At 39.1% G+C, this 21,804-nt stretch overlaps 1 protein-coding gene across 2 annotated transcripts in view; it reads right to left on the reverse strand.

Annotated features, from left to right (window-relative positions):
• The window catches only part of CNTLN (centlein), a 243,510-nt gene that overhangs the window by 148,732 nt on the left and 72,974 nt on the right, over positions 1 to 21,804 (reverse strand). For both annotated transcript variants that reach the window (XM_070742532.1, XM_070742531.1), the window contains exons 6-8: positions 15,680 to 15,813; positions 14,139 to 14,301; positions 5,889 to 6,083 (exon numbers count right to left, since the gene is read on the reverse strand). In XM_070742532.1, coding sequence (XP_070598633.1) covers positions 5,889 to 6,083; positions 14,139 to 14,301; positions 15,680 to 15,813 — 492 coding nt within the window. The remainder of the gene's footprint in view (positions 1 to 5,888; positions 6,084 to 14,138; positions 14,302 to 15,679; positions 15,814 to 21,804) is intronic.

The raw sequence follows: 21,804 nt of genomic DNA on the forward strand, positions 1-21,804 counted from the left end.
ACTCCAATGAAACAAACTTGCAACATAAATCTAAAAAAAATCCTAAATGCTGCTGACTGAATTATCTGAATGGGTAATCAGAAACATAGAAACATAGAAGACTGACAGCAGAAAAAGATCTCCTGGTCCATCTAGTTTGCCCTTATACTATTTCCTGTATTTTATCTTAGGATGGATATATGTTTATCCCAGGCATGTTTAAATTCAGTTACTGTGGATTTACCAACCACGTCTGCTGGAAGTTTGTTCCAAGGATCTACTACTCTTTCAGTAAAATAATATTTTCTCACGTTGCTTCTGATCTTTCCCCCAACTAACTTTTTGCTGAAAGCATTAAATACTTCACAGTGTGGTAATTTTTGGTCACTCTTTCCATATGCAGAAAATTAAAATCTAACTACTGGACGCTAGTTTTATTTAAGAAGTCAGATTGGACAATCTTAACACTTCTTCCAGTGTAATGACTTGTAACATCGTACCAAATCGTAACATACAGTATTAGCTCAAAATGACAGCTGGTTTCATTACAAAATGTTCCATTTGTTCTTATATTTATTATTTCCTAACGTGTTCGCTTTTATTAGTCAGATACCCTGAAATGTGTAAATTACTCCTGTGGAAATGAAATCTTGTACAATTTTGGGGTAAACCAGGAATTCCTGTTCTGTATTATCATCTCTATACATTAGAAACTCAATCATACTGAAACAAATTCACTAAAGTGTGGTTTTCAATCTGCTAACTATGCATTCCATAATGGCCTGTAATTATTAAAAACTGACAAGAGCGCTACGCCACCTGTGTTTATGTGAAGCCAGGTAATGAAAAAAACAACAACACTGTCATCACCTTTCAATTCCTGATTGCATTATCAAAACTGTAGCTGAGTTTGGCATCTGGGTGTGACCTTGTTAACTGCTAGGGTAATTAAATTTATTCTATTGGGAAAAGGGATGATAAATTATTAGCAAGAAGATTTTGTTCACATTTTATTAAATTGGCCTGTCAAAGGGTTGGCCAAATTATCAAGGGCCTCATTTATTGGAGGCCAGCCATATTGCCACATCTGTTACAATTATTTATAATTTCCGCAGTTGAAAACCAACTGAGTTAGGCATCCGCCATGTAAAGTAATTTACAAATTATCTGATGAGGGTTTTCGCTACTCCCTCATTTCTCGCCAGCAGAAAGCCGCGCTGTAATTACAGAACACGATTAGGTTCTTTGGGGAACTTATCTTGCACTCGTAGCCCGGGTAAGATGCCGCAAGAACATATGGAGGAACTTGTGCTGTTGCTCCCTGAAGCTCGTGACCCGCCTGCCGCTGAGCCCTTGAGTTGCATTTGAATGAGAGTGCCATGGCTAATGTTCTACACATGCACCATTTATGCCACAAAACAAATCGGATCACTGTTAATTATGAAGCTGCTATAATCAGGCCTTCACATCTGTGTAATGTGAAGCGCAGTAGGCTGTATTCCAATAATGGAGGACTACCTTTGGGTCGCAAATTGTGAGCCATATTGCCTCGGTAGTAGTTACCGCATTCAAAGCAAGTCCTTTGATAAAAGCTCATCACAGGCATATTTTTATCCAGAGATGTTTTTTAACACAAGCTTCTCTTTATCGGCTATTGACCAGAACAGCTAAAGCATATGGCACAAGTTCATTAATGAACGAGAGCACACAGCACTCTAATTTAATGAAACCACTTGAGCCATAAAAATCAGATCTACTTAATTCTCCCTCCCCCCCCCTTCTTTTTCCTTCCTCTTTTGCATCTATTCCAAACTCACAATACGATATCGTCAGTGATCTTATAAAGATATGGATTATACGTCCTTATCTTTGTAAAAGAAATTATTAAGAGACAACATAATTTGGGTAAAACAGTCATAAAAAAATAAGATTTTTTTTTTAAAAAACCCAATCAATTCCCCACAAAATTATACATACATTTGTAGACACGCACATATGAATTATTAGGACATATCATTTGTATTTTAAAGATTACATGTTAGCAGCTGCTGCCTAATACAAAACTGCTATTTATTCAGTGAAAGATCTTCCTGTGAAAAGCAGCTAGACAAGCTGTACCCAGATGGCAAAGCAGCTACAGTTTAATTAAGCCACTAAAAGCCGTTCAGTTTTCAGTAAGGGTAATGTAATTTTGAATAATTGTAGGGGGAAAATTACTACACCGTTCTTAAGTTTTTTTATAGTAGCATGAATACTGCCAGTATTGAGTAGTTAAAGTTGAGTTGCTGTTCCTATTATAAAGCTTGTACTTTTCTTCTTTCCTTTCTTTTTGCCTTTGCTTGGAGGAAAGAGTTCCTTGATTATTTAAGTAAATAAAATCAGTCAAAAGTTTTTGAACAGAAACGTCAGATGCCATACCTTGTATATGATTTGAAACCTGAACTTCCTGGGTAGCATATTATACTAAACATGAATGTTTATAGCAACCAGATTTACACATTCAAATCACGATCCTCATCTGAACATTCATTTGCCACCAGATTTGTACTAATTGCCTTCCTTCCTTCTTTCCTTCCTTCCCTTTTCTCCCTCCCTCCTTCCCTTCATATATCAATTTAAAAACACATAAAAACACAATTTTAGTACACCCCAAAAAATGTACTGTACATATTAATACGTTAATGGAAAAAATGTCACATTTTTCTGATTTATTGCCAAAATTACATATTGAAAATATATATCCTGGCAAATACTACAAGATGTTGGATGTTAGGTTACTAGTAATAATTAAATACAAAAAAAAATTATTCTTGAAAAACATGACTATTTCAAATAAATGCTGCTAATTATGACATGATTATATATATTTTAAAAAGTGATGCTAAAGGCAGTTTATGTTATATTAAGAAACCATTACCAAGCAACATTTCCAGTGAAGTGAGTAAATTTAAATATTCATTTTTTAAAAAATGAAAATAAATTTACTGGACATTGGTTATTTGCAATGATAACCCAATTTCAGCTCTTCTACCTTGCTGGCTCTTCAGATATCTATGCAGATCCAAACAGTTTGTACTCACTTTGTTGATAAGGAGCTGAAAGTATATGTCAATCTAGATTCTCGTAGAAAAACCTTATGCTTACACTTAAACACCAACTCTAGGAAGCAGAAGTGTGGAAACTACACCACACTTGACTTTTGACATTGTTAGCTTTGGGGGAAAAAACCAATATGAACCAGTAAATTTGAGCTGGATTAATGGGCAAGTGTAAAGATTGCCAAATGCAATTTATTTATTTCTTGAAATTTGTCAAACAAAAGCTATAGTTCAGCAGTTCAAATCTCACCACCGGCTTAAGGTTGACTCAGCCTACCATCCTTCCGCGGTGGGTAAAATGGGGACCCAGATTGTTGGGCGTAATATGCTAATTCCGTAAGCCACTTAGAGAGGGTTATAAAAGCACTATGAAGTGGTATATAAGTCTAAATGCTATTGCTATAATTTTTTAAAAAATAAATTGCAAAAAAAAAAGCCAAAACCAAGATGGCAACGCATGCGCAGTGCCGGAAATACGACTTCTGCACATGCTCAGACGTTCCCATGGTACAGTATATAAAAATCACATTGTCTGATTTTTTAACAAATCTTTTTAAGTGGGAGAACTTGCACAATCGGTGTCTGACTAAATACTTTTTTCCTCCACTGCGATTGATTTCATAACTTTGCATCTAACACAACAGAAAGAAATTGGGTTACTTTAACTTAACTAGAGTCACCCTTTTTAAAATTGGTAGAACTAGAGCTGATGACCATAGGTCAAGCAGAGAAGTAATTTGAAATGATACATCAAAAATTGTACACAAAGGTTCAGCTAGGGTGGTAGCAAGCTTTTTCAGGAAAAAAGCATGTTATCCATCTGGTCCTGTCTGTCTGTCTGTGTCTGTCTGTCTCTCTCTCTGTCTGTGTGTGTGTGTGTGTGTGTATCTGTCGAGTCATCCAGCATAGCTAAATATGGGAGGGAGCTCACTGCTCCCTTTTGCCTTTCAACCCCAATCCAGGGGCCATCCTGACACCAACCCATATTTTCCAAATTTGCAAAGAACTGATAAAAAAATAAAGGGGAATCCTAGAAGGGTTGACAAGAGCTAAAAAACGCAAAATGAATCTATACTAGTTTTCCTTTATTTCTTTATCAGTTCTTTGCAAGTGTGTATACACAGAGAGAGGGGGGGGGGGGGACCAGATGGATTATATGCTTTTTTTCTGAGTATGTATTATATATATGAAATTAAATGTATAATTCATTGAGTACTTCCTGAAGAAGAGTGGTAGTGAAGGAAGTACTGGGAGAATGATTCTAATCAATTTAGAATGCTGGCATTGTAGTTGAAAATGACAGGAAATAAAAGAAAAATGCCTACCTAAGAAAAGCCAGCAGACCACAAACAGCCAGTCTGATGGATGGAAAGATGCTAATGAGTATAACATTAAGCCTTCTCTTAACTATGTAGGTATCAAAGGTTAACACAAGATAGGCATGTAAAGGCATGGGATAGCCTCTATTTAACCATATAGAGCAGTGATGGCACGCTATCTCTATTTAACCACATAGAGCAGTGATGGATATAGAGCAAGTGGCACGAGGAGCCATATCTGCCGACACACAAGCCATTGCCCTAGCTTGGCTCACATAGAGGCTCTGGGAGGGCATTTTTGGCTTCCAGAAAGCCTCCTGAGGGATGGGGAGGGCATCTTTACCCTCCTCGGCTCCAGGGAAGCCTTTGGAGACTTGGGAGGGTGAAACGCGAGCCTACTGGGCCCACCAGAAGTTGGGAAACAGGCTGTTCCAGCCTCCAGAGGACCTCCAGGGGGCAGGGGAAGCTGTTTTCGCCTTCCCCATGTGTGAGTGCCTACATCACTAACATAGAGGGATATATATATGCTTATTTTTGGTACTTTTATAGTAGGCCAGAAGGAGGGGAAAACTTATTTGCAAAAGAATATAATTAATGAAGCTTGAGGCTAGGAAACCAAAAACTGTTCTTATATAGCTTAGCTGAAATTGCTTTCAACTATCTTTTAGATTATCTAAAATAAGGGGGAAAAAGGAATGCTAGTACAGACTGCCACTTTCAAATCCTTTGAATCTTTAAGCACATTTGGTAAATTGTTATAACCACCAAGAAATCTTAAGTCTCTTAACTGAATAGATTTTAAACAATAATTTTATATTTATCATCTGATTAAATAAATGTTCTAAAGGAAAAGGGAAGTATACCGGTATTTGGGCTAGTAAAGTGTGAGTTATTTTAAGTCAGGATGGAATATTGTTTGTCTTATTACTGCTATTTCTGCCCAAACACCTTGGATGAATAGTAGGTGTTTCAGACATTAATTAATGCAAGGCGGGACCCAGGGGAAGAGCCTTCTCTGTGGCAGCCCAGGCCCTCTGGAACCAACTCCCCCCAGAGATTAGAATTGCCCCCACCCTCCTTGCCTTTCGTAAGCTGCTTAAAACCCGCCTCTGCCGCCAGGCATGGGGGAATTGAGATACTCTTTCCCCCTAGGCCTTTACAATTTTATGCATGGTATGTCTGTATGTATGTTTGGTTTTTATAATAATGGGTTTTTAACTGTTTTAATATTGGATTATTATTCTAGGCTGTTTTATTACTGTTGTTAGCCGCCCCGAGTCTGCGGAGAGGGGCGGCATACAAATCCCATAAATAAATAAATAAATAAATAAATGAATGAATGAATAAATAAATAAATAATAAGTAATATTACAAGAATATTACAAGGTTTTGCATCACTGTTATAGCAATACGTAGGAATTTCTATAAGCTATTATTTTAAGCTCATAAGATCATTTTAAACCTTTCTTTTAAAATGCAAATTTTCTCTTACCCCCTTTATTGGTTCTGGATAAGTCTGGTAGGGTAATGAAGATGCAGAACAGAAGGCCTCATGGAGTTGCTTTTCCAGTTGACTGATATGTTGTTCTTTTTCAAATAATTTATCTTGGAGAGGAACTTGATTTTGTCGGAGTTGAACTTCACTTGCTTTGAGTTTTTCAAAACATATTGTCAATTCATTATAAAGCTAATTAAAATAAATAGATACATTTTATGAAAATGTGTTATTATAAACAAGAGACATGCTATTACAATATGACAGTCTTCATCTTCTAAACCACTAAAAATAGTTAACAAACTTCAAATTCCCTTAACCAAAAATAGAGTATTTGAAGACAACTACCGTATATCTCTTATATGCAGTTTCTAAATCAAATACAGTGGTACCTCGAGATACGAGTTTAATTCGTTCCGGACCTGGGCTCTTAAGTCGAGCAGCTCTTATCTCGAACGACTTTTCCCCATAGGAATTAATGTAAATAATTTTAATTGGTTCCAGCCCTCAAAAAACTCACAAAGTTAGTCTAAATTATGCAGAAAGATATGTTTTTAATGAAGAAATGTACATGTACATATAAATGAATAATGAAGTTTCTTTCACTTAACTTGTAAACTTTCTTAAACTTTTAAATTTACATATGTTCAACTTCTCTGCCACCCAATCCTGTAGGACAGAGGTCCCCAACCCTTTTTGCACCAGGGACCGGCTTTAAGCGATCAAGAGAGGAATGGGTGAATGAATGGACGGAGGGTGGGAAGGAAGGAAGGAAAGAGGGAAGGGACAGGAACAGAGGAAGGAAGCAAGGAAACTTATGAAAGGGGAGAGTAAGAGAGGAATGAGTGAAGGGAGGGAGGGAGGGAAGAAGGTGGGAAGGAGAAAGAAAAGAAGAAATAGAGGAAGGGAAGGTAAAAGAGAGAAAGAAAAAGAGCAAGAAAGAAAGCAAGAAAGAAAGGGGGAAGGGACAGGAACAGAGGAAGGAAGCAAGGAAACTTATGAAAGGGGAGAGTAAGAGAGGAATGAGTGAAGGGAGGGAGGGAGGGAAGAAGGTGGGAAGGAGAAAGAAAAGAAGAAATAGAGGAAGGGAAGGTAAGAGAGAGAAAGAAAAAGAGCAAGAAAGAAAGCTGCAAGCACCCCCCCGAGCCCCCCAGGCCGGCTGCAACCTTTTAAAACACGCGCGCCGCTTCGCAGCTGTCTCCTGAAGCCGAACGCGGAAGTTAGCGTTTGGCTTCAGGAGACAGCTCCTTGGCGCTTGTATCTCGAATTTGGGCTTGTAAGTAGAACAAAAATATCTCTCCCCTCCCAGCTCTTATCTCGAGTTGCTCTTAAGTAGAGCAGCTCTTATGTCGGGGTTCCACTGTACATCAAATAAAATCAAGCCTATCAGCATGCATGTACAATGATATATTTACTTTGACAGCAGATATTACTCAGCACTTTAAGTCATGTGGCAGACATCTATTAAACTAAATGCACTAGCACATTATTTAAGTACGGTAGTCTATTTTGCAATAACATTCAGGTGTATTGGGAGAGAATATACAGAAAGAGAAAAGGCATAAATATAAATAAATATGTACCGTATTTTTCAGAGTACAAGATGCACATTTTCCTTTCCTAAGAGAGGCTGAAAATTCAGGTGTGTCTAACTAGGTGCTAGGTGATACTCTTAAAAAAAAATGTTTTCCAAGCCCTAACTTGCCATTGCTTTAACTTGCTCCAAATGTTTCCTTCCAGCCCTATCCAGGTGCTAACGATGTTTACTAGCTTGCAAGCTCTTTCATTGTTACTCTCTTTGAATAAGGTTTTTTTAAAGCCCTAACCAGGGGATAAAATAATGTCCTGAAGCTGACCAGACTAAGGATGTTAGCCAGATGAATATCTGGTAAGCAGATTCTTTTCCTTATTTTCCTCCCCAAAAACTAAGGTACGTCTTATACTCTGGTGCGTCTTATACTCCAAAAATACTGTAATTTTTTTTGTTGTTGTTGTTGTCAGTTCTATACAGTTTCATTCTAAGATATATTTCAACAAGACATAGTTCAATAGGATAAAACTATAGAATTAGAAAATAAAATACTTTCTAAATAGAATGAATGGAAAATGGATTCAAGGAAAATTGATGGAGAACTTGCCTGAAACAACGGGAAAAGAACTGTGTACAGTTATGCTAATGGAAGCATGAAAAATAATGGTGGGTGGAACAATGAAGTAAAGGAGTTGGCAAATAAGTATAATAAGCAAATGAATGTGTATATCTTTGTTAAATGCTTACTGATTAGATAAATTTTAGGACATACAGTGGTACCCCTACTTAAGAACTTAATTCATTCCATGACCAGGTTCTTAAATAGAAAAGTTTGTAAGTAGAAGCAATTTTTCCCATAGGAATCAATGTAAAAGCAAATAATGAGTGCAAACCCATTAGGAAAGAAATAAAAGCTTGGAATTTGGGTGGGAGGAGGAGGAAGAAGGAGGACAGTCGCTGCCGAAAGAAGAAGGTGAGGTGAGGGGAATCAAAGAAATCCAAAACTTGAAGGCTCAAAATAAAACAAAGAGGGAGTCTGAGGCGGCAGGGAGGAGCATATGAGGCTGACTCCCATACAGTGCGCCAGAGAGAGAAACCCAGGTGGGCAACAGGGGGGAACCTCCCGCTCCTTTTACCAAAAGGCGCCTGCTGCTGCTGCTATCTGCTTCCTCTTCCTTCCCATGCTGAAGGGCTCCCCTCTCCTCTTGCTTGCTCACTTTGTAGCTGGCGCCTTTCCTTCGCTGTGGTGACTCCTTGGTTTGGCTGAAGCTGAATTGATCCAGCCGGGGCGACGTGCTCCCTTTTGCCTCTCCACACCCAGACGCTCTGGGAAGCAACCTCGCACCAGGTGTATGGGAGGTAGTGCGAGGGAGTCACCACAGCGAAGTGGTTTATTCCCTCTTCAAGCACCCAGAGAAAGGAAAATCCTCTGTTTGCTCTGGGCTGCCCAGAGCAAAGGGAGCAAAAGGCTCTTCTGGCAGTCAAGAAAAGCCCAAGATGGCCAAGATTAAAGGGGGAATGGCAGGAAACTGGCTGGGCCTTCGTGCCACTCTCTCAAATTTCCTGGGAATTTTTCAATGCTCGGGTTCTTAAGTAGAAAATGGTTCTTGAGAAGAGGCAAAAAAATCTTGAACACCCGGTTCTTATCTAGAAAAGTTCTTAAGTAGAGGTGTTCTTAGATAGAGGTACCACTGTATAAACATATAAATTAAGAAATGGTAGAAGGTTAGTAAGTAGTAGGTGGCCTGTTGTGAAAAATGAAATCTTGTTGAAAGAGGACAAATGTGGCTGTATAAGTCTATATTTCTTGCCCACTGTTATTCGGAAACAAGAATGAAATATTTCTGAAAAAACATACAGATTACAAGCAATGGAAATTAATGACTTCAGAGGTCCATGTGGTAAACAAATGAAGGGGAGGATTAAGAAAGAATGAATGAACAATGAATAACACTGAATACAACATTGAACAAAAAGCAGAAAACAAATATACTAAGGTGGCTTACCCATACATGGAAAATGAATTAGTACAGAATTACAAAACAAATGTATATATTTAAAAAGCATGAATATGTGGAAGGAGTTGTAAAGATTTTTATCCTGCCCTTTATACAAGTCAATATGGTAAACATCAATACTCCTTTTTTCTATTTTCTATACAACTCTCTCTCAGCTGAGGCGAGTTTAGCTGAGAGCAAATGACTGCCCCAAAATCACCCACTGGCTTTCACGCTTAAAGCGGGATTAAAACTCACACTCTCCTGGCTTATACATCAATATCTTTACCCAGGGGTATCAAACTCACAGTATCATGGCAGCATCACGTGACATATTGGGACTTTTTTCACCTTCGCTATACTGGGCATGGGCGTGGCCAGCATGTGATGCATCCAGTCTATGGACCATGAGTTTGACAGCCCTGCCTGAACAGCTACACCAAACTGACTCTCAAATATGCTGAGAGGAAAGATAAGACTGAAAAAGTCAGTTATATGATGTTGATGGAATTTGGGGAAAAAATGGGAATGTTTAAACAATAAAAGACAGTATATGTATGAGCTGAAAGTTAAGTTTGTTTGGAAAAAGGAAGAGATAGAAACTTGTAACTAGTATAACGTACTCAGTGTAAAGTAATTACTTCTGTGTTACTATTTTTTCCTCCTCCTCTTCCTCCCTTTTCCCTGTCATGCCTTTCATTTTCTTAGCTTACTATTTCTTAGTCCTTCCCTGCATTCTGAATGTAATTTTCACTAAAGCAAAATAAAGTGATGCATGTATGTATAATTTATTTATTTTATTTATTTATTGGATTTGTATGCCGCCCCTTTCCAGAGACTCGGGGCAGCTAACAGCGACAATAAAACAGTGTACAATAGTAATTTGGTATTGATGATTAAAAATCAATTAATATAAAAACCAAACATACATACATACATACAATGCATAGAATTGTAAAGGCCTGGGGGAAAGAGGATCTCAATTCCCCCATGCCTGGTGGCAGAGGTGGGTTTTAAGTTGTTTACGAAAGGCAAGGAGGGTGGGGGCCGTTCTAATCTCTGGGGGGAGTTGGTTCCAGAGGGCTGGGGCCGCCACAGAGAAGGCTCTTCCCCTGGGTCCCGCCAGGCGACATTGCTTAGTTGACGGGACCCGGAGAAGATCCACTCTGTGGGATCTAACTGGTCGCTGGGATTCATGCAGCAGAAGGCGGTCCCTGAGGTAATCTGGTCCGGTGCCATGAAGGGCTTTATAACCAACACTTTGAATTGTGACCGGAAACTGATCGGCAACCAATGCAGACTGCAGAGTGTTGGTGTAACATGGGCATATTTGGGAAAGCCCATGATTGCTCTCGCAGCTGCATTCTGCACGATCTGAAGTTTCCGAACATTTTTCAAAGGTAGCCCCATGTAGAGAGCGTTACAGTAGTCAAGCCTCGAGGTGATGAGGGCATGAGTGACTGTGAGCAGTGACTCCCGGTCCAAGTAGGGTCGCAACTGGTGCACAAGGCGAACCTGGGCAAACGTCCCCCTCGCCACAGCTGAAAGATGTTTCTCTAATGTCAGCTGTGGATCGAGGAGGACGCCCAAGTTGCGAACCTTCTCTGAGGGGGCCAGTGATTCTCCCTCCAGGGTAATGGATGGACAGATGGAGTTGTCCTTGGGAGGTAAGATCCACAGCCACTCCGTCTTGTCTGGGTTGAGTTTGAGCTTGTTGACACTCATCCAGGCCCTAACATCCTCCAGGCACCGGCCCATCACTTCCACTGCTTCGTTGGCTGGACATGGGGTGGAGATGTATAACTGGGTATCATCGGCGTATTGATGATACCTCACCCCATGCCCTTGGAAAAAAATTACAGCTACTAGTTGGGAATTCTGGGAATTTGGAGGGGAAATATCATGTATGAGATTTAGATTAGATTAGATTAGATTTATTGGATTTATATGCCGCCCCTCTCCGCAAACTCGGAGCGGCTCACAACAAAGTAAAAACAATACATAATAACAAATCCAATACCCACCACTCCAATTACAATGTTAAGCTAAAAAAAATTCATAAAAAACAACCCCAGAATATTAAAAAACAAGCACACAATCAATCTAACACCAGAACAACATGGGCAAGGGGGAGATGTTTCAGTTCCCCCATGCCTGACGGCAGAGGTGGGTTTTAAGGAGTTTGCGAAAGGCAAGGAGGGGAACTGGTTCCCAGTGGGGAACTGGTTCCAGATGGTCGGAGCCGCCACAGAGAAGGCTCTTCCCCTGGGTCCCGCCAGACGACATTGTTTAGTCGACGGGACCCGGAGAAGGCCAACTCTGTGGGACTGAACCGGTCACTGGGATTCGTGCGGCAGAAGGCGGTCCCAGAGATATTCTGGTCCTGTGCCATGAAGGGCTTTATAGGTCATAAAGAGATTATTGGATAGTCCAAGAATACATTAATCATGATATTAATAAAATAATCTTATTTTTTGTGATGTTTTTAAATCTCATCTATATATAGCTGCAATAGATGTGTTGTTGGAAATTTCAGCAATGTTTGGAAGTCACATCAAGGATAATTTATATAGACTACCATTTCAACACTAATATCTAGTTGGAGTTCATACTCCACAACTTCCCCCTTAGTCAAAGCAAATATTCTACATTCAAAAATACTCCTTGACATCTATTTTATATAGTATTTACAGTACTTCTACCAGAAAAAGAAATATTTTCTAAAAATATATACCAACAATTTTACTAGTCCCAAGCAGACAAAGTGCTCCTGCAGTGTGTTCTTTTTAATGAGACTCAATAGATTTGTCCTCACCTAAGACTCAAGGTGGTAAGTCTTAAATCAATACCAAGGATAATAAGACAAGGTGAATTTCTCAGTCTCTAGACTATCTTATCATAGTACTCAGAAATTTACAGTTTAGAAGTTTTGTTTTAAAATACAAGACTTCCTTTCACTGAGGTCTTCGCTTCTAGATATTTATTCATCGGGATGATTGAAAATTTCATAAAAGAAAGTTATTTCAGTGGGCTACAAACAAATCTACATGGGAGCTAACTCATTGAAAGCAGTTTCCCATTTAGGCAATTCTTTCATGTTTGAAATTACATTTCCTAGATTTCTTCTAATTGCAACAGAAGTACATTAAACGGACCACTCTCAAACAGTGTTGTGTAATACAGTAAAATAGTATAGTAAATCAAAATAGTCACCTTAGTTTTGTAACAGAGTAGGAAAGTCTCATTATTTTAAAGAACACTGTTCAGGATAAAATTAGAATGGTCATAATAGTCGCACTGCACACTCCTATGTATTAATCGAAGAAATACCAGGTACTTTATGTCACAGGGTAAGACTATAAACTTGTACAGCACAATGACACTGTACTATGTGTTGTGGTTAGCTCTGGCCCAGCTCCTGCCCCAAGGACTGTGGATGTGGGGGAGACATCCACATGCTGCAGGCCTGTTTTGCCCCCGGTGGAATCTACTGATGAAGGCTCCTCTGACCAAGAAGACATGAGTGACAGGGAGGAGGAGAGTGTGGCAGACAGCTCAGAAGGAGATCAATTATCTAGTTCTTCCTTGGATTCAGAACAAGAGTTAATAATACAGCCACGCATGCGGAGAGCAATGCATAGGCAACAACAACTGAGAGATTATTATCAAAGAAAATGAGGCCACCTGTGGTTGGGTGGGGCTGTGGTAATTAGTGAGGCTGCTATAAAGAGCAGCCTGTGGGTTTGGCCATTGAGGAGGATTATCTGATCTTTGTGTTTCGTGCCTGCTTTGCTGACTTTGACCTTTTGTGTGCTGATTTTTCCCCGCTTTGAAACTAAACCAGAGCAAAGTGTGTTTCACTTTGTGAAAGGAGAAGGACTGTGAATTTGCCTCACAGCTGCAAGCTAAGTATCACAGAACTGATAAGGAACTTGTACAAATTACCAGTTTGTTTGGAGACGAATGCTCTTTGCTATACCAAAAGAGGGCTTAGTTTAAGTGACTTTTCATTATAAAGAACATTGTTTTGAATTTTCAAACGTGTGTGTCTGAAATTTGTACCTGTGAATTTTCGGGAGAAGTCTACCAGAGAGCCCGACAGAACAACTATGTTTCATATCTGAAAAAAGTAATATTGCTCTAAATTGGCTTTCTTCAGCTGCAAAAAAACAAGAACACCTGGAATAGTATTGTTACGATGATTCCACATACATCCCTCCAAAGAGTTATACAGATAGTCCTTGACTTACAAACCATTTGGTTGAAGTTACAAAAGTGGCTTATCACCGTTTTTCACATTCATAATCATTGCAGAATCTCTATCATTGTGTGATCAACTTGCAGAGGGATACTAGGAATTTGGCATGGATTTATGACACTTGCATTGTTATGTGGTCATGTGATCACCATTTGTAACCTTCCCAACTGGCTTCTGACAAACAAAGTTAATGGGAAAAGCCAGATTCACTTAACAACCACATAAATCGCTTAACACCATCACGGATTCGCTTAACAACTGTGGCAAAAAAAGGTTGTAAAATAGCACAAAGCTCACTGAACAGCTGCCTTACTTACCAACAGAAATTTCAGACTCTATTATGGTTGTACACCATTACTCGTGGTTGAAAGTGCATTTGCACCTATAGTAAAAATTTAGATTCTTAGATCAGATAGAGGCAGAAGAAAATACATATATTATTAAAGCGGGAAGAGCCATACTTTTTGGTATGATATCGTTTCAGCTGTGTGAGCATCCTCCTGAGTTCTCAGTACTTTTTGTGTGTCTGTGTTGAGAGCCTGAAGCTGCTGGATCAGCTCTGCCTGCTGTGCTGCATGTTCGGTGCTTTGTTTGTAGAGATTCTGCAGCTCCTGCAATTCTTTCCTGTGCAAAGCAAGCAAGAAACAACAAAGTTGAACAAAAGAAATAGCATGGTGATCTCAAATAATAGCCTTGTGAATTATTTTATTTCTTTTATGGCAATCTGTTATTCTCTCAATTGTCTAAAAATGCTATATTAATCATAATTTCATTCATTAGTTTAGAAAGATGCTAAACTACTACTTTTTCACGGACCCTGTAAGTTGCATTACAATTAATATATATATATCATTTTAAATGCTGTATTTTTGGGAGTATAAGATGCACCTTTTTCCCCCCTAAAAGAGGCTGAAAACTGGATGCGTCTTATACTCTGAATGTAGCTTTTTCCTAAGCTTTTTTTCAGCCCTAACTAGATGCTAACAATCTTTCAGGCTCTTATTGGTTTGCAAACTCTTTCATTGTTACTCACTGTGAAGAATGTTTTTTTCAGCCTTAAGTTTTTGCAGGCTTTTTTTCATTGCTCTAATTGGTCCGAATATGTTTCTTTCCAGCCCTAACCAGGTGCAAACGATGTGCTCAGCTCTTACCCACTTGCAAGCTCTTTCAAGCGGGAGAGGTATTGTCACTCTCTTCAAATAAAGTTTTTTTAAGCCCCAACCATAATAAAATAATGTGCTGAAGCTGAACAAAGGACGCTAGCCAGATAAATACCTGGTAGACAGATTTTTTCCTTATTTTCCTCCCCCAAAACTAAGGTGTGGCTTATACTCCGAAAAATGCAGTAAGTGTAGGTTGTATGTCTTAGACTTATTTAAATTTTCTCAACAGTGAGTTGGGTGGCATATTTAATGAATAAAATTATATTAAAATGTGAGATGATTTGGAGCAATGATGATCCCTCCTATTCTTTTTTATGTTTTTCAAACAGATCAGTGCACAGAACAGTGTGTGAATGGTTATTAAGGGAATGGGAAAGGTTTGTGTAGCATAAAAGTGTGGGGGGCAGTCCAGGACTACTTCTAAAACGTTTGGATAAAGTACAGTGGTGCCTCTACCTACAAACACTGCTACTTACAAACTTTTCTAGATAAGAACTGGGTGTTCAAGATTTGTTTGCCTCTTCTCAAGAACAATTTTCCACTTACAAGCCCGAGCCTCTGAAACTGTAACCGGACAAGGCAGGAAGAAGCCTCTGTGCGGCCTCTCTAGGAATCTCCTGGGAGGAAACAGGGCCTCCCTCCCTGTGGTTTCCCCAATCACACACCTTATTTGCTTTTATATTGATTCCTATGGGAAAAATTGTTTCTTCTTACAAACATTTCTACTTAAGAACCTGGTCACGGAACAAATTAAGTTCGTAAGTAGAGGTACTGTACCACCGTACTGCAAATCCAATCAATATAACATCATCCTATTTTATTTACTATATCCAACGTACTTAGCTCTGGCCACATCCAAATCTTTTTGTGTCAATTCAGTCTGCTTAACTCCCAGCTGAGATGCCAGGTCATCACATCTGTTGTGCAGGACTTCCACTTGCCCCCTTGCTTCTCTTAAAGCCGATTCCAAGTTCTGGAAGACAATTGCAATAGAACCAATAGCTGCAGACTTACAGTGCAGATTAACAATACTATATTTAAAGGATAAGCAAAAACAAGAGGGGTTGTTGATTAATCTAAAGTTTAAAAAGAATAAGTTTTTATTTTAAGTTAAGTTACTATAAAACAGTAAAGTAAAATAATGCAAATATACAGTGAAGCCTTGCCACTTCGTGGTTCACCTTTCACACACTTGGTGCATCACGGGTTTTTATAAAATATTAATGGAAAAAATATATCATGGATTTTTGCTACTTTGCAGGTTTTTTGCAAAATTCCATCTGAGACGCTACTTGCCTATATGAGATTGTAAACAACACACAATTGGTTGATTGATGGAGAAGTAACCAACCAGAGAGTGCTGCTTTGTATCCCAGAGCCTGATTGGCTCAGTACAATAGTGCGTTGTTTACTTTTCGTCTGTGTGCAGCTTCCCCATCTCTGAGTCTGCTCCTACACTTGGCCATTTCATGTGGAGCATAGGTTTAGGAATTCAAAACATTTTACAGTAAGTGTAAAGGTACAATACATGCACAGAACAGTGTGGGAATGGTTATTAAGGGAATGGGAAATGTTTATGTAGCATACAAGTGTGGGGGAGGGTTTATAAAGTGTACACTTAAAATAGTGTATAAATCCTTAAATAAATATAGCGTCCCTACTTCCTTTATCGTGGGTGGTCCTGGAACGTAACACCCGCGATAAATGAAGGATAACTGTAGTTATAGAATATATAAGCACCTTAATTACCTTATACAGTAAGTCTTTGTATAAATGAATTAGTGCAATGGTTTCTGTAATTTTGTACTGCATACAGGAAAACTTTTAAAAAATATGTTTATTGATTGTAAAATATAAATCTGTCTTATAAAATAACTTCAATACAGCCAACAGGATATTAAAATATATTAAGTGCAACATAACTAATTCAAAACCAATTCAAGTTAGTTAAAATAAATCAATAGTAAATTGAATAATATTCTGCATATGAAGACAAAAAAACCATAAATGCCTATAGAATCAAAAAAAATTTGCTGCTCACTTGCACAAATAAGAACTGCAAACATTTGGAGGAAGGGAAATTGTGAATGGTTAAGTTAAATACTGCTCTTATTTTTCTAAAAATGAAACAAATGCTCTAAGGTGGGTTATTCTTCCAGTTCCCAAATCCAGGTGACAAACAAAGCAAGGTTGGGAAAAAAATAGAAAAAGCTTTCTCTCCACCATAGAACAGAGCTTTATTCTCCCTTTTTCAAAAGCAGGGGAGACATCCTAAAGAAGAATGTAATAGAACAATCCCATAAAATAGTACGTACTCTGTTAAGTGTGTCTGACTAAAAGGATAGAACCGCCTGCTGATTTGGGGTGAGGGAAGGAAGGAGAACGAAGACAAAGATAACTCTTAGCTTTTTCTCATCTTGGGGTTGAATGTCGGATCTGTAGGAGAGTAAAAATAACACAAAACTCCTTCCTGGGGGGGGGAAACCCCCCCCCCCCAACAGCTACAAATTCCCAAACTCATCTGTGATATCAGAGACCTTAATGGAAATTTAAAGAAACAGCCAAGACCTCCTGCTTGATAGCATCAGGATTCAGAACCTTGTTGAGACTGGACTGTCCAACAAAAAATGGCAGAAACTGCACGTTGACCTTTGCAAATCTTTTTCTCTTGCAACATTTATATATTGCAGCAGGGAAAGATACAAAGGGTTCCTTCCAATAGTTCCCCTCACTAACACAACCAGTGCAAAGACAAGCTACTAAGCAGAAAGGATTGAATTCCAGAACATCTGCAGGAATCATGTATTGTACTATCAAAAGGCTGTGGTTAAGGTGAACAAGTGAATGGGACTAAACAAAGAGAAAGAATACATTATTTTTGGGGATACATAATTCTCTACAGAATTAAAACCTATGTTTTGTTATTGTTAGTTGTGAAGTCGTGTCCTGAACCATCGAATCCCAGCGACCGATTAGGTTCCACAGAGTTGGCCTTCTCCGGGTCCCGTCGACTAAACAATGTCGTGTGGCGGGTCCCAGGGGAAGAGCCTTCTCTGTGGCGGCCCCGACTCTCTGAAACCAGCTCCCCCTGGAGATTAGAACTGCCCCCACCCTCCTTGCCTTTCGTAAACTTCTTAAAGCCCACTTCTGCCGTCAGGCATGGGGGAATTAAAACATCTCCCCCTTGCCCATGTAGTTTTTGTGTATGATTCGATTGTGTGTTGTTTTTTATATATTGGGGTTTCCTTTTTTTGGACTTTTTAATCTAAAACTGTAACCTAGATTTTTAAATATTAGATTTGTTACTATGTATTGTTCTTTACCATTGTTGTGAGCCGACCTGAGTCTGCGGAGAGAGGCAGCATATAAATCCAATAAATCTAATCTAATCTAATCTAGTGACACAGTTTTGAAGTGAACCTGGCTTGCCCGTTGGCTTTGCTTGTCAGAAGGTTGCCAAAGACCATCACATGACCCTGGGACATTTTGATCATGTCACTACGAATATGCTGCAATAGTTGTAGGTGTGCAAAATGATCATAAGTCACTCACCTCTGCCGTCAGGCATGGGGGAATTGAGGCATTCCCCCCTCCCCCGGGCCTATACAATTTATGTATGGTATGTCTGTGTGTATGTCTGGTTTAATAATGGGGTTTTTAAATTTTTTTAATTTATTAGATTTGTTGTGAATTGTTTTATTATATGTTGTGAGCCGCCCCGAGTCTACGGGGAGGGGGCGGCATACAAATCTAATTAATAAATAAATAAATAAATCGTGACTCCATGGACAACGTTCCTTCAGGCCTTTTAATTTTAATTAATGTATTTTGTCAATCTCATATTAGATAATGCATATAACTATATACATAATTCAAATACATGAAATGAATAAAAATAAAAGGGAACATTAGGGCTGGGACGATAGGAACGCTAGTGAACTTATGCACGCCCCTTACAGATCACTTAGGAATGGGGTGAGGTCAACGGTAGACTGTCTAAGGTTGAAAAATCTTGCTACCTTTATTTTTAAGCTTGAAATTTGCATTCTTCCATGATAGAACTTTTCTAGGAGTAAATAGTGGGATTGATAAAATGGAAATGGTAACAATGAGTTTTTTGCCCCTCTTTCTTTTGTTGTTTACTAGGCTTTTCCAGTGGGAAAAATCAAAATTGTTGTATAGACAAAGAAAGTGCTCCCATAGACTTGCAATCGTAGATTCCTGGTCTGTCAAGCATATGAACTGCAAACAGATGTGAATATTTAGTCAAACTGAAAGTAAACAAAAGCTAACAATCTAATAGTTACAAAACAAGAATGTAATAGATAAAAAAACTCTGGATAAAGTTAACTTTAGGGAAATAAAATACAGAAACACAATCTTTTTCCACTTGCGCTGCTTTTTACGGAAATTAAAAACTTTCCAAATTACTGTCAGAGATCTGTGAGAACCCCACCCACCCACAAAACCCTAAATAGACACTTGTACCAATACCTAGTTTTTCATGAGAGAAACAAGCCCATTCAGGTTTTTAGTAAACAGCAAATCAATCAGTATTTGAAACAGAAACAATGTATATATACTGCACTACAAAATATTTATTCAGAAATGTATGCTTTCGAGAAAACTGTTTATGCGATTGTGTGGCTAACATTGCAAGTATGCTACTTTTCATTAAAACAAGTCTTTTCAGAAACAGGAAATGTTACTCACATGCCTATGCTGATTCCCTTAAAGCTACGATTGCATTTCCCATTGAGTTTCCCTACTGGAGAACCATAAGCAGAGGTGGGCTGCTAAGATGGAAAGATGATGTGCTGTGGCTGCCATATCATGTTAGGATAGGATTTAATACCTGGACTTCTAACATAACTGTCTTATACACTTTTATTCAATTAGCCAGAACAGGACTGAACGTAAAAACCACATAAGGACAAGTCTGCATTTCTGGTGAACTCTGCTTGAGGAAGTGACTGGCCATAAAGCGGTTCATGGCAGCCCCCCCCCCCCCTTGAATAACAAGAATGTGCCAGCAGGATGAGAACTGTGATAAAAGGATGCATGTTTACATTTCCTGGGGCACACCTGACTAAAGCAGCAATAAAAGACCTTGCTTTGTGGTAAACAGGAGATAACCATATTCACAACAAAGGTCCCAGGAAATTGGCCATGAGAGACATTTGTTCAGTAGAAACTAGTTACGTGCCATATGTAGATAGGAAGGACTCGGAAGTTGTGTCATATCTTAGAGTCATGTTATTGGATGTTTGTATACCACTTGACATATACGTATAACCTTACCCAATTTGCATATCCCCCCCCAATAAAAGGAAGTGCGAGGCCCAAAACTGTGTCATTTCACCCAGAGAGAAATGTGTCCAAGTTTTCTTTCTAGGATTCGAATTCGTGAGTGACCCCACGCGTCTGGGTTGCCCTAAGTCCCTCTGAAGACCCTGTTTCCCACAGGGACTTTGCGGCATCCGCAATGTGCGCTCGCCCTCGTGACTCTGAGTGCTGGCAGAGTCCAGCGCAATTTTGCTACTGCACCTGGGCAGGTAGCGAAATCACCACAGGCGCCCCCTGCGTGTCCATGGGCGATTTTGCTATCTGCCCAGGGGCAGTAGCGTAATTGCGCTGAACTCTGCCAGCACTCAGAGCCACTGGGGCGAGCACACATCATCGTTCCACCTTAGCAGCCCACCTCTGATCATAAGTCAACACTGAGCTGGCAAAGCAAGCAAGTACTGGTAGTCCTCAATTTACGATCACAACTGAACCCAAAATGTCTTTGTTAGTTGGGTTTCGCCCCATTTTACGATCTTTCTTGCCACAGTTAAGTTGAATCACTGCAACTGGTAAATTAGTAACCCGGTTGTTGAGTGAATCTGACTTCCCCATTGACTTCACTTGTGAGAAGGTCGCAAAAGGGGTGTTCTGGTTTCTAGTAGAAATTTAGTAATTACAAATAACTCACATTCAATGCATCATTTCATGAATAAAGCAACTCCGTTTATTTCTCTACTCTCCTGTATTTTCAACACATTCCAGACATCACTCGGTCCGTTACCTCTCTCTTAGCCGCATTTCTCACATTCCTTTTCCTGCTTCACTTAGATAAGATTTATTTCCTAACTACATAGCTTTAAGAAAGACAGCAGCACTGACTAAATACAATACAAAATACTTGACTTACTTTAGCGTGGCGAAAACACCTCCATATTTCTTTTCAGCAACGTTGAAACTCTACCTTTCTTCTCCACTAGCCCCCTGACGTGCCAAATACCTCACCACAATATTTAACCCATTCCTCTCCTTAATATCTTCTTCCAGACCTTTGCTCTCTACGTTTCTGAATCCTTCTGAATTTAGGGTTAACCCAGTGCGCATCTGATTCTCCCCCATAGCTCCATCCTGTGGCTAACCTCCCACCTGTTCTACTACCCTGGGCCCCCCACTACTTCATAAGCACTATCTGAATCCTCAATATCTTGATCATCCTCCAACTGATCAAGAGTATGTACAACACTTGGAGCACAGTAACATTCATAAATATGAACCAGTTGCCAAGCATCTGAATTTTGATCACATGGTCATGAAGATGCTGCAATGGTCATAACTGTGAAAAACAATTATAAGTCACATTTTTCAGTACCGTTGTAACTTTAAACAAATCATTGTAATTCAAGGACTATCTGTATACAAAAGAAGGAGTCAATGGTTGTCTTTAGCATTTCTTTTTCTGTGACTCTTTCTTACCTACTAATTCACCAAGACACTACGAATACTAATGCACCAGTGTCCAATCACACTTGGCCAATAAAAATTCTATTCTATTCTATTCTATTATAATTACCTAGGAATTACCGACAGGAAGGGGACTGATTTTTTAAAATAAAATATCTGAACTGCTTTATTTATTTTAAACGTTATACAAACGTTATACAAGCCACTCTGGGCACCTCAC

Source organism: Erythrolamprus reginae, chromosome 2, assembly GCF_031021105.1.
Source record: "Erythrolamprus reginae isolate rEryReg1 chromosome 2, rEryReg1.hap1, whole genome shotgun sequence".
Lineage (NCBI taxonomy): Eukaryota > Metazoa > Chordata > Lepidosauria > Squamata > Dipsadidae > Erythrolamprus > Erythrolamprus reginae.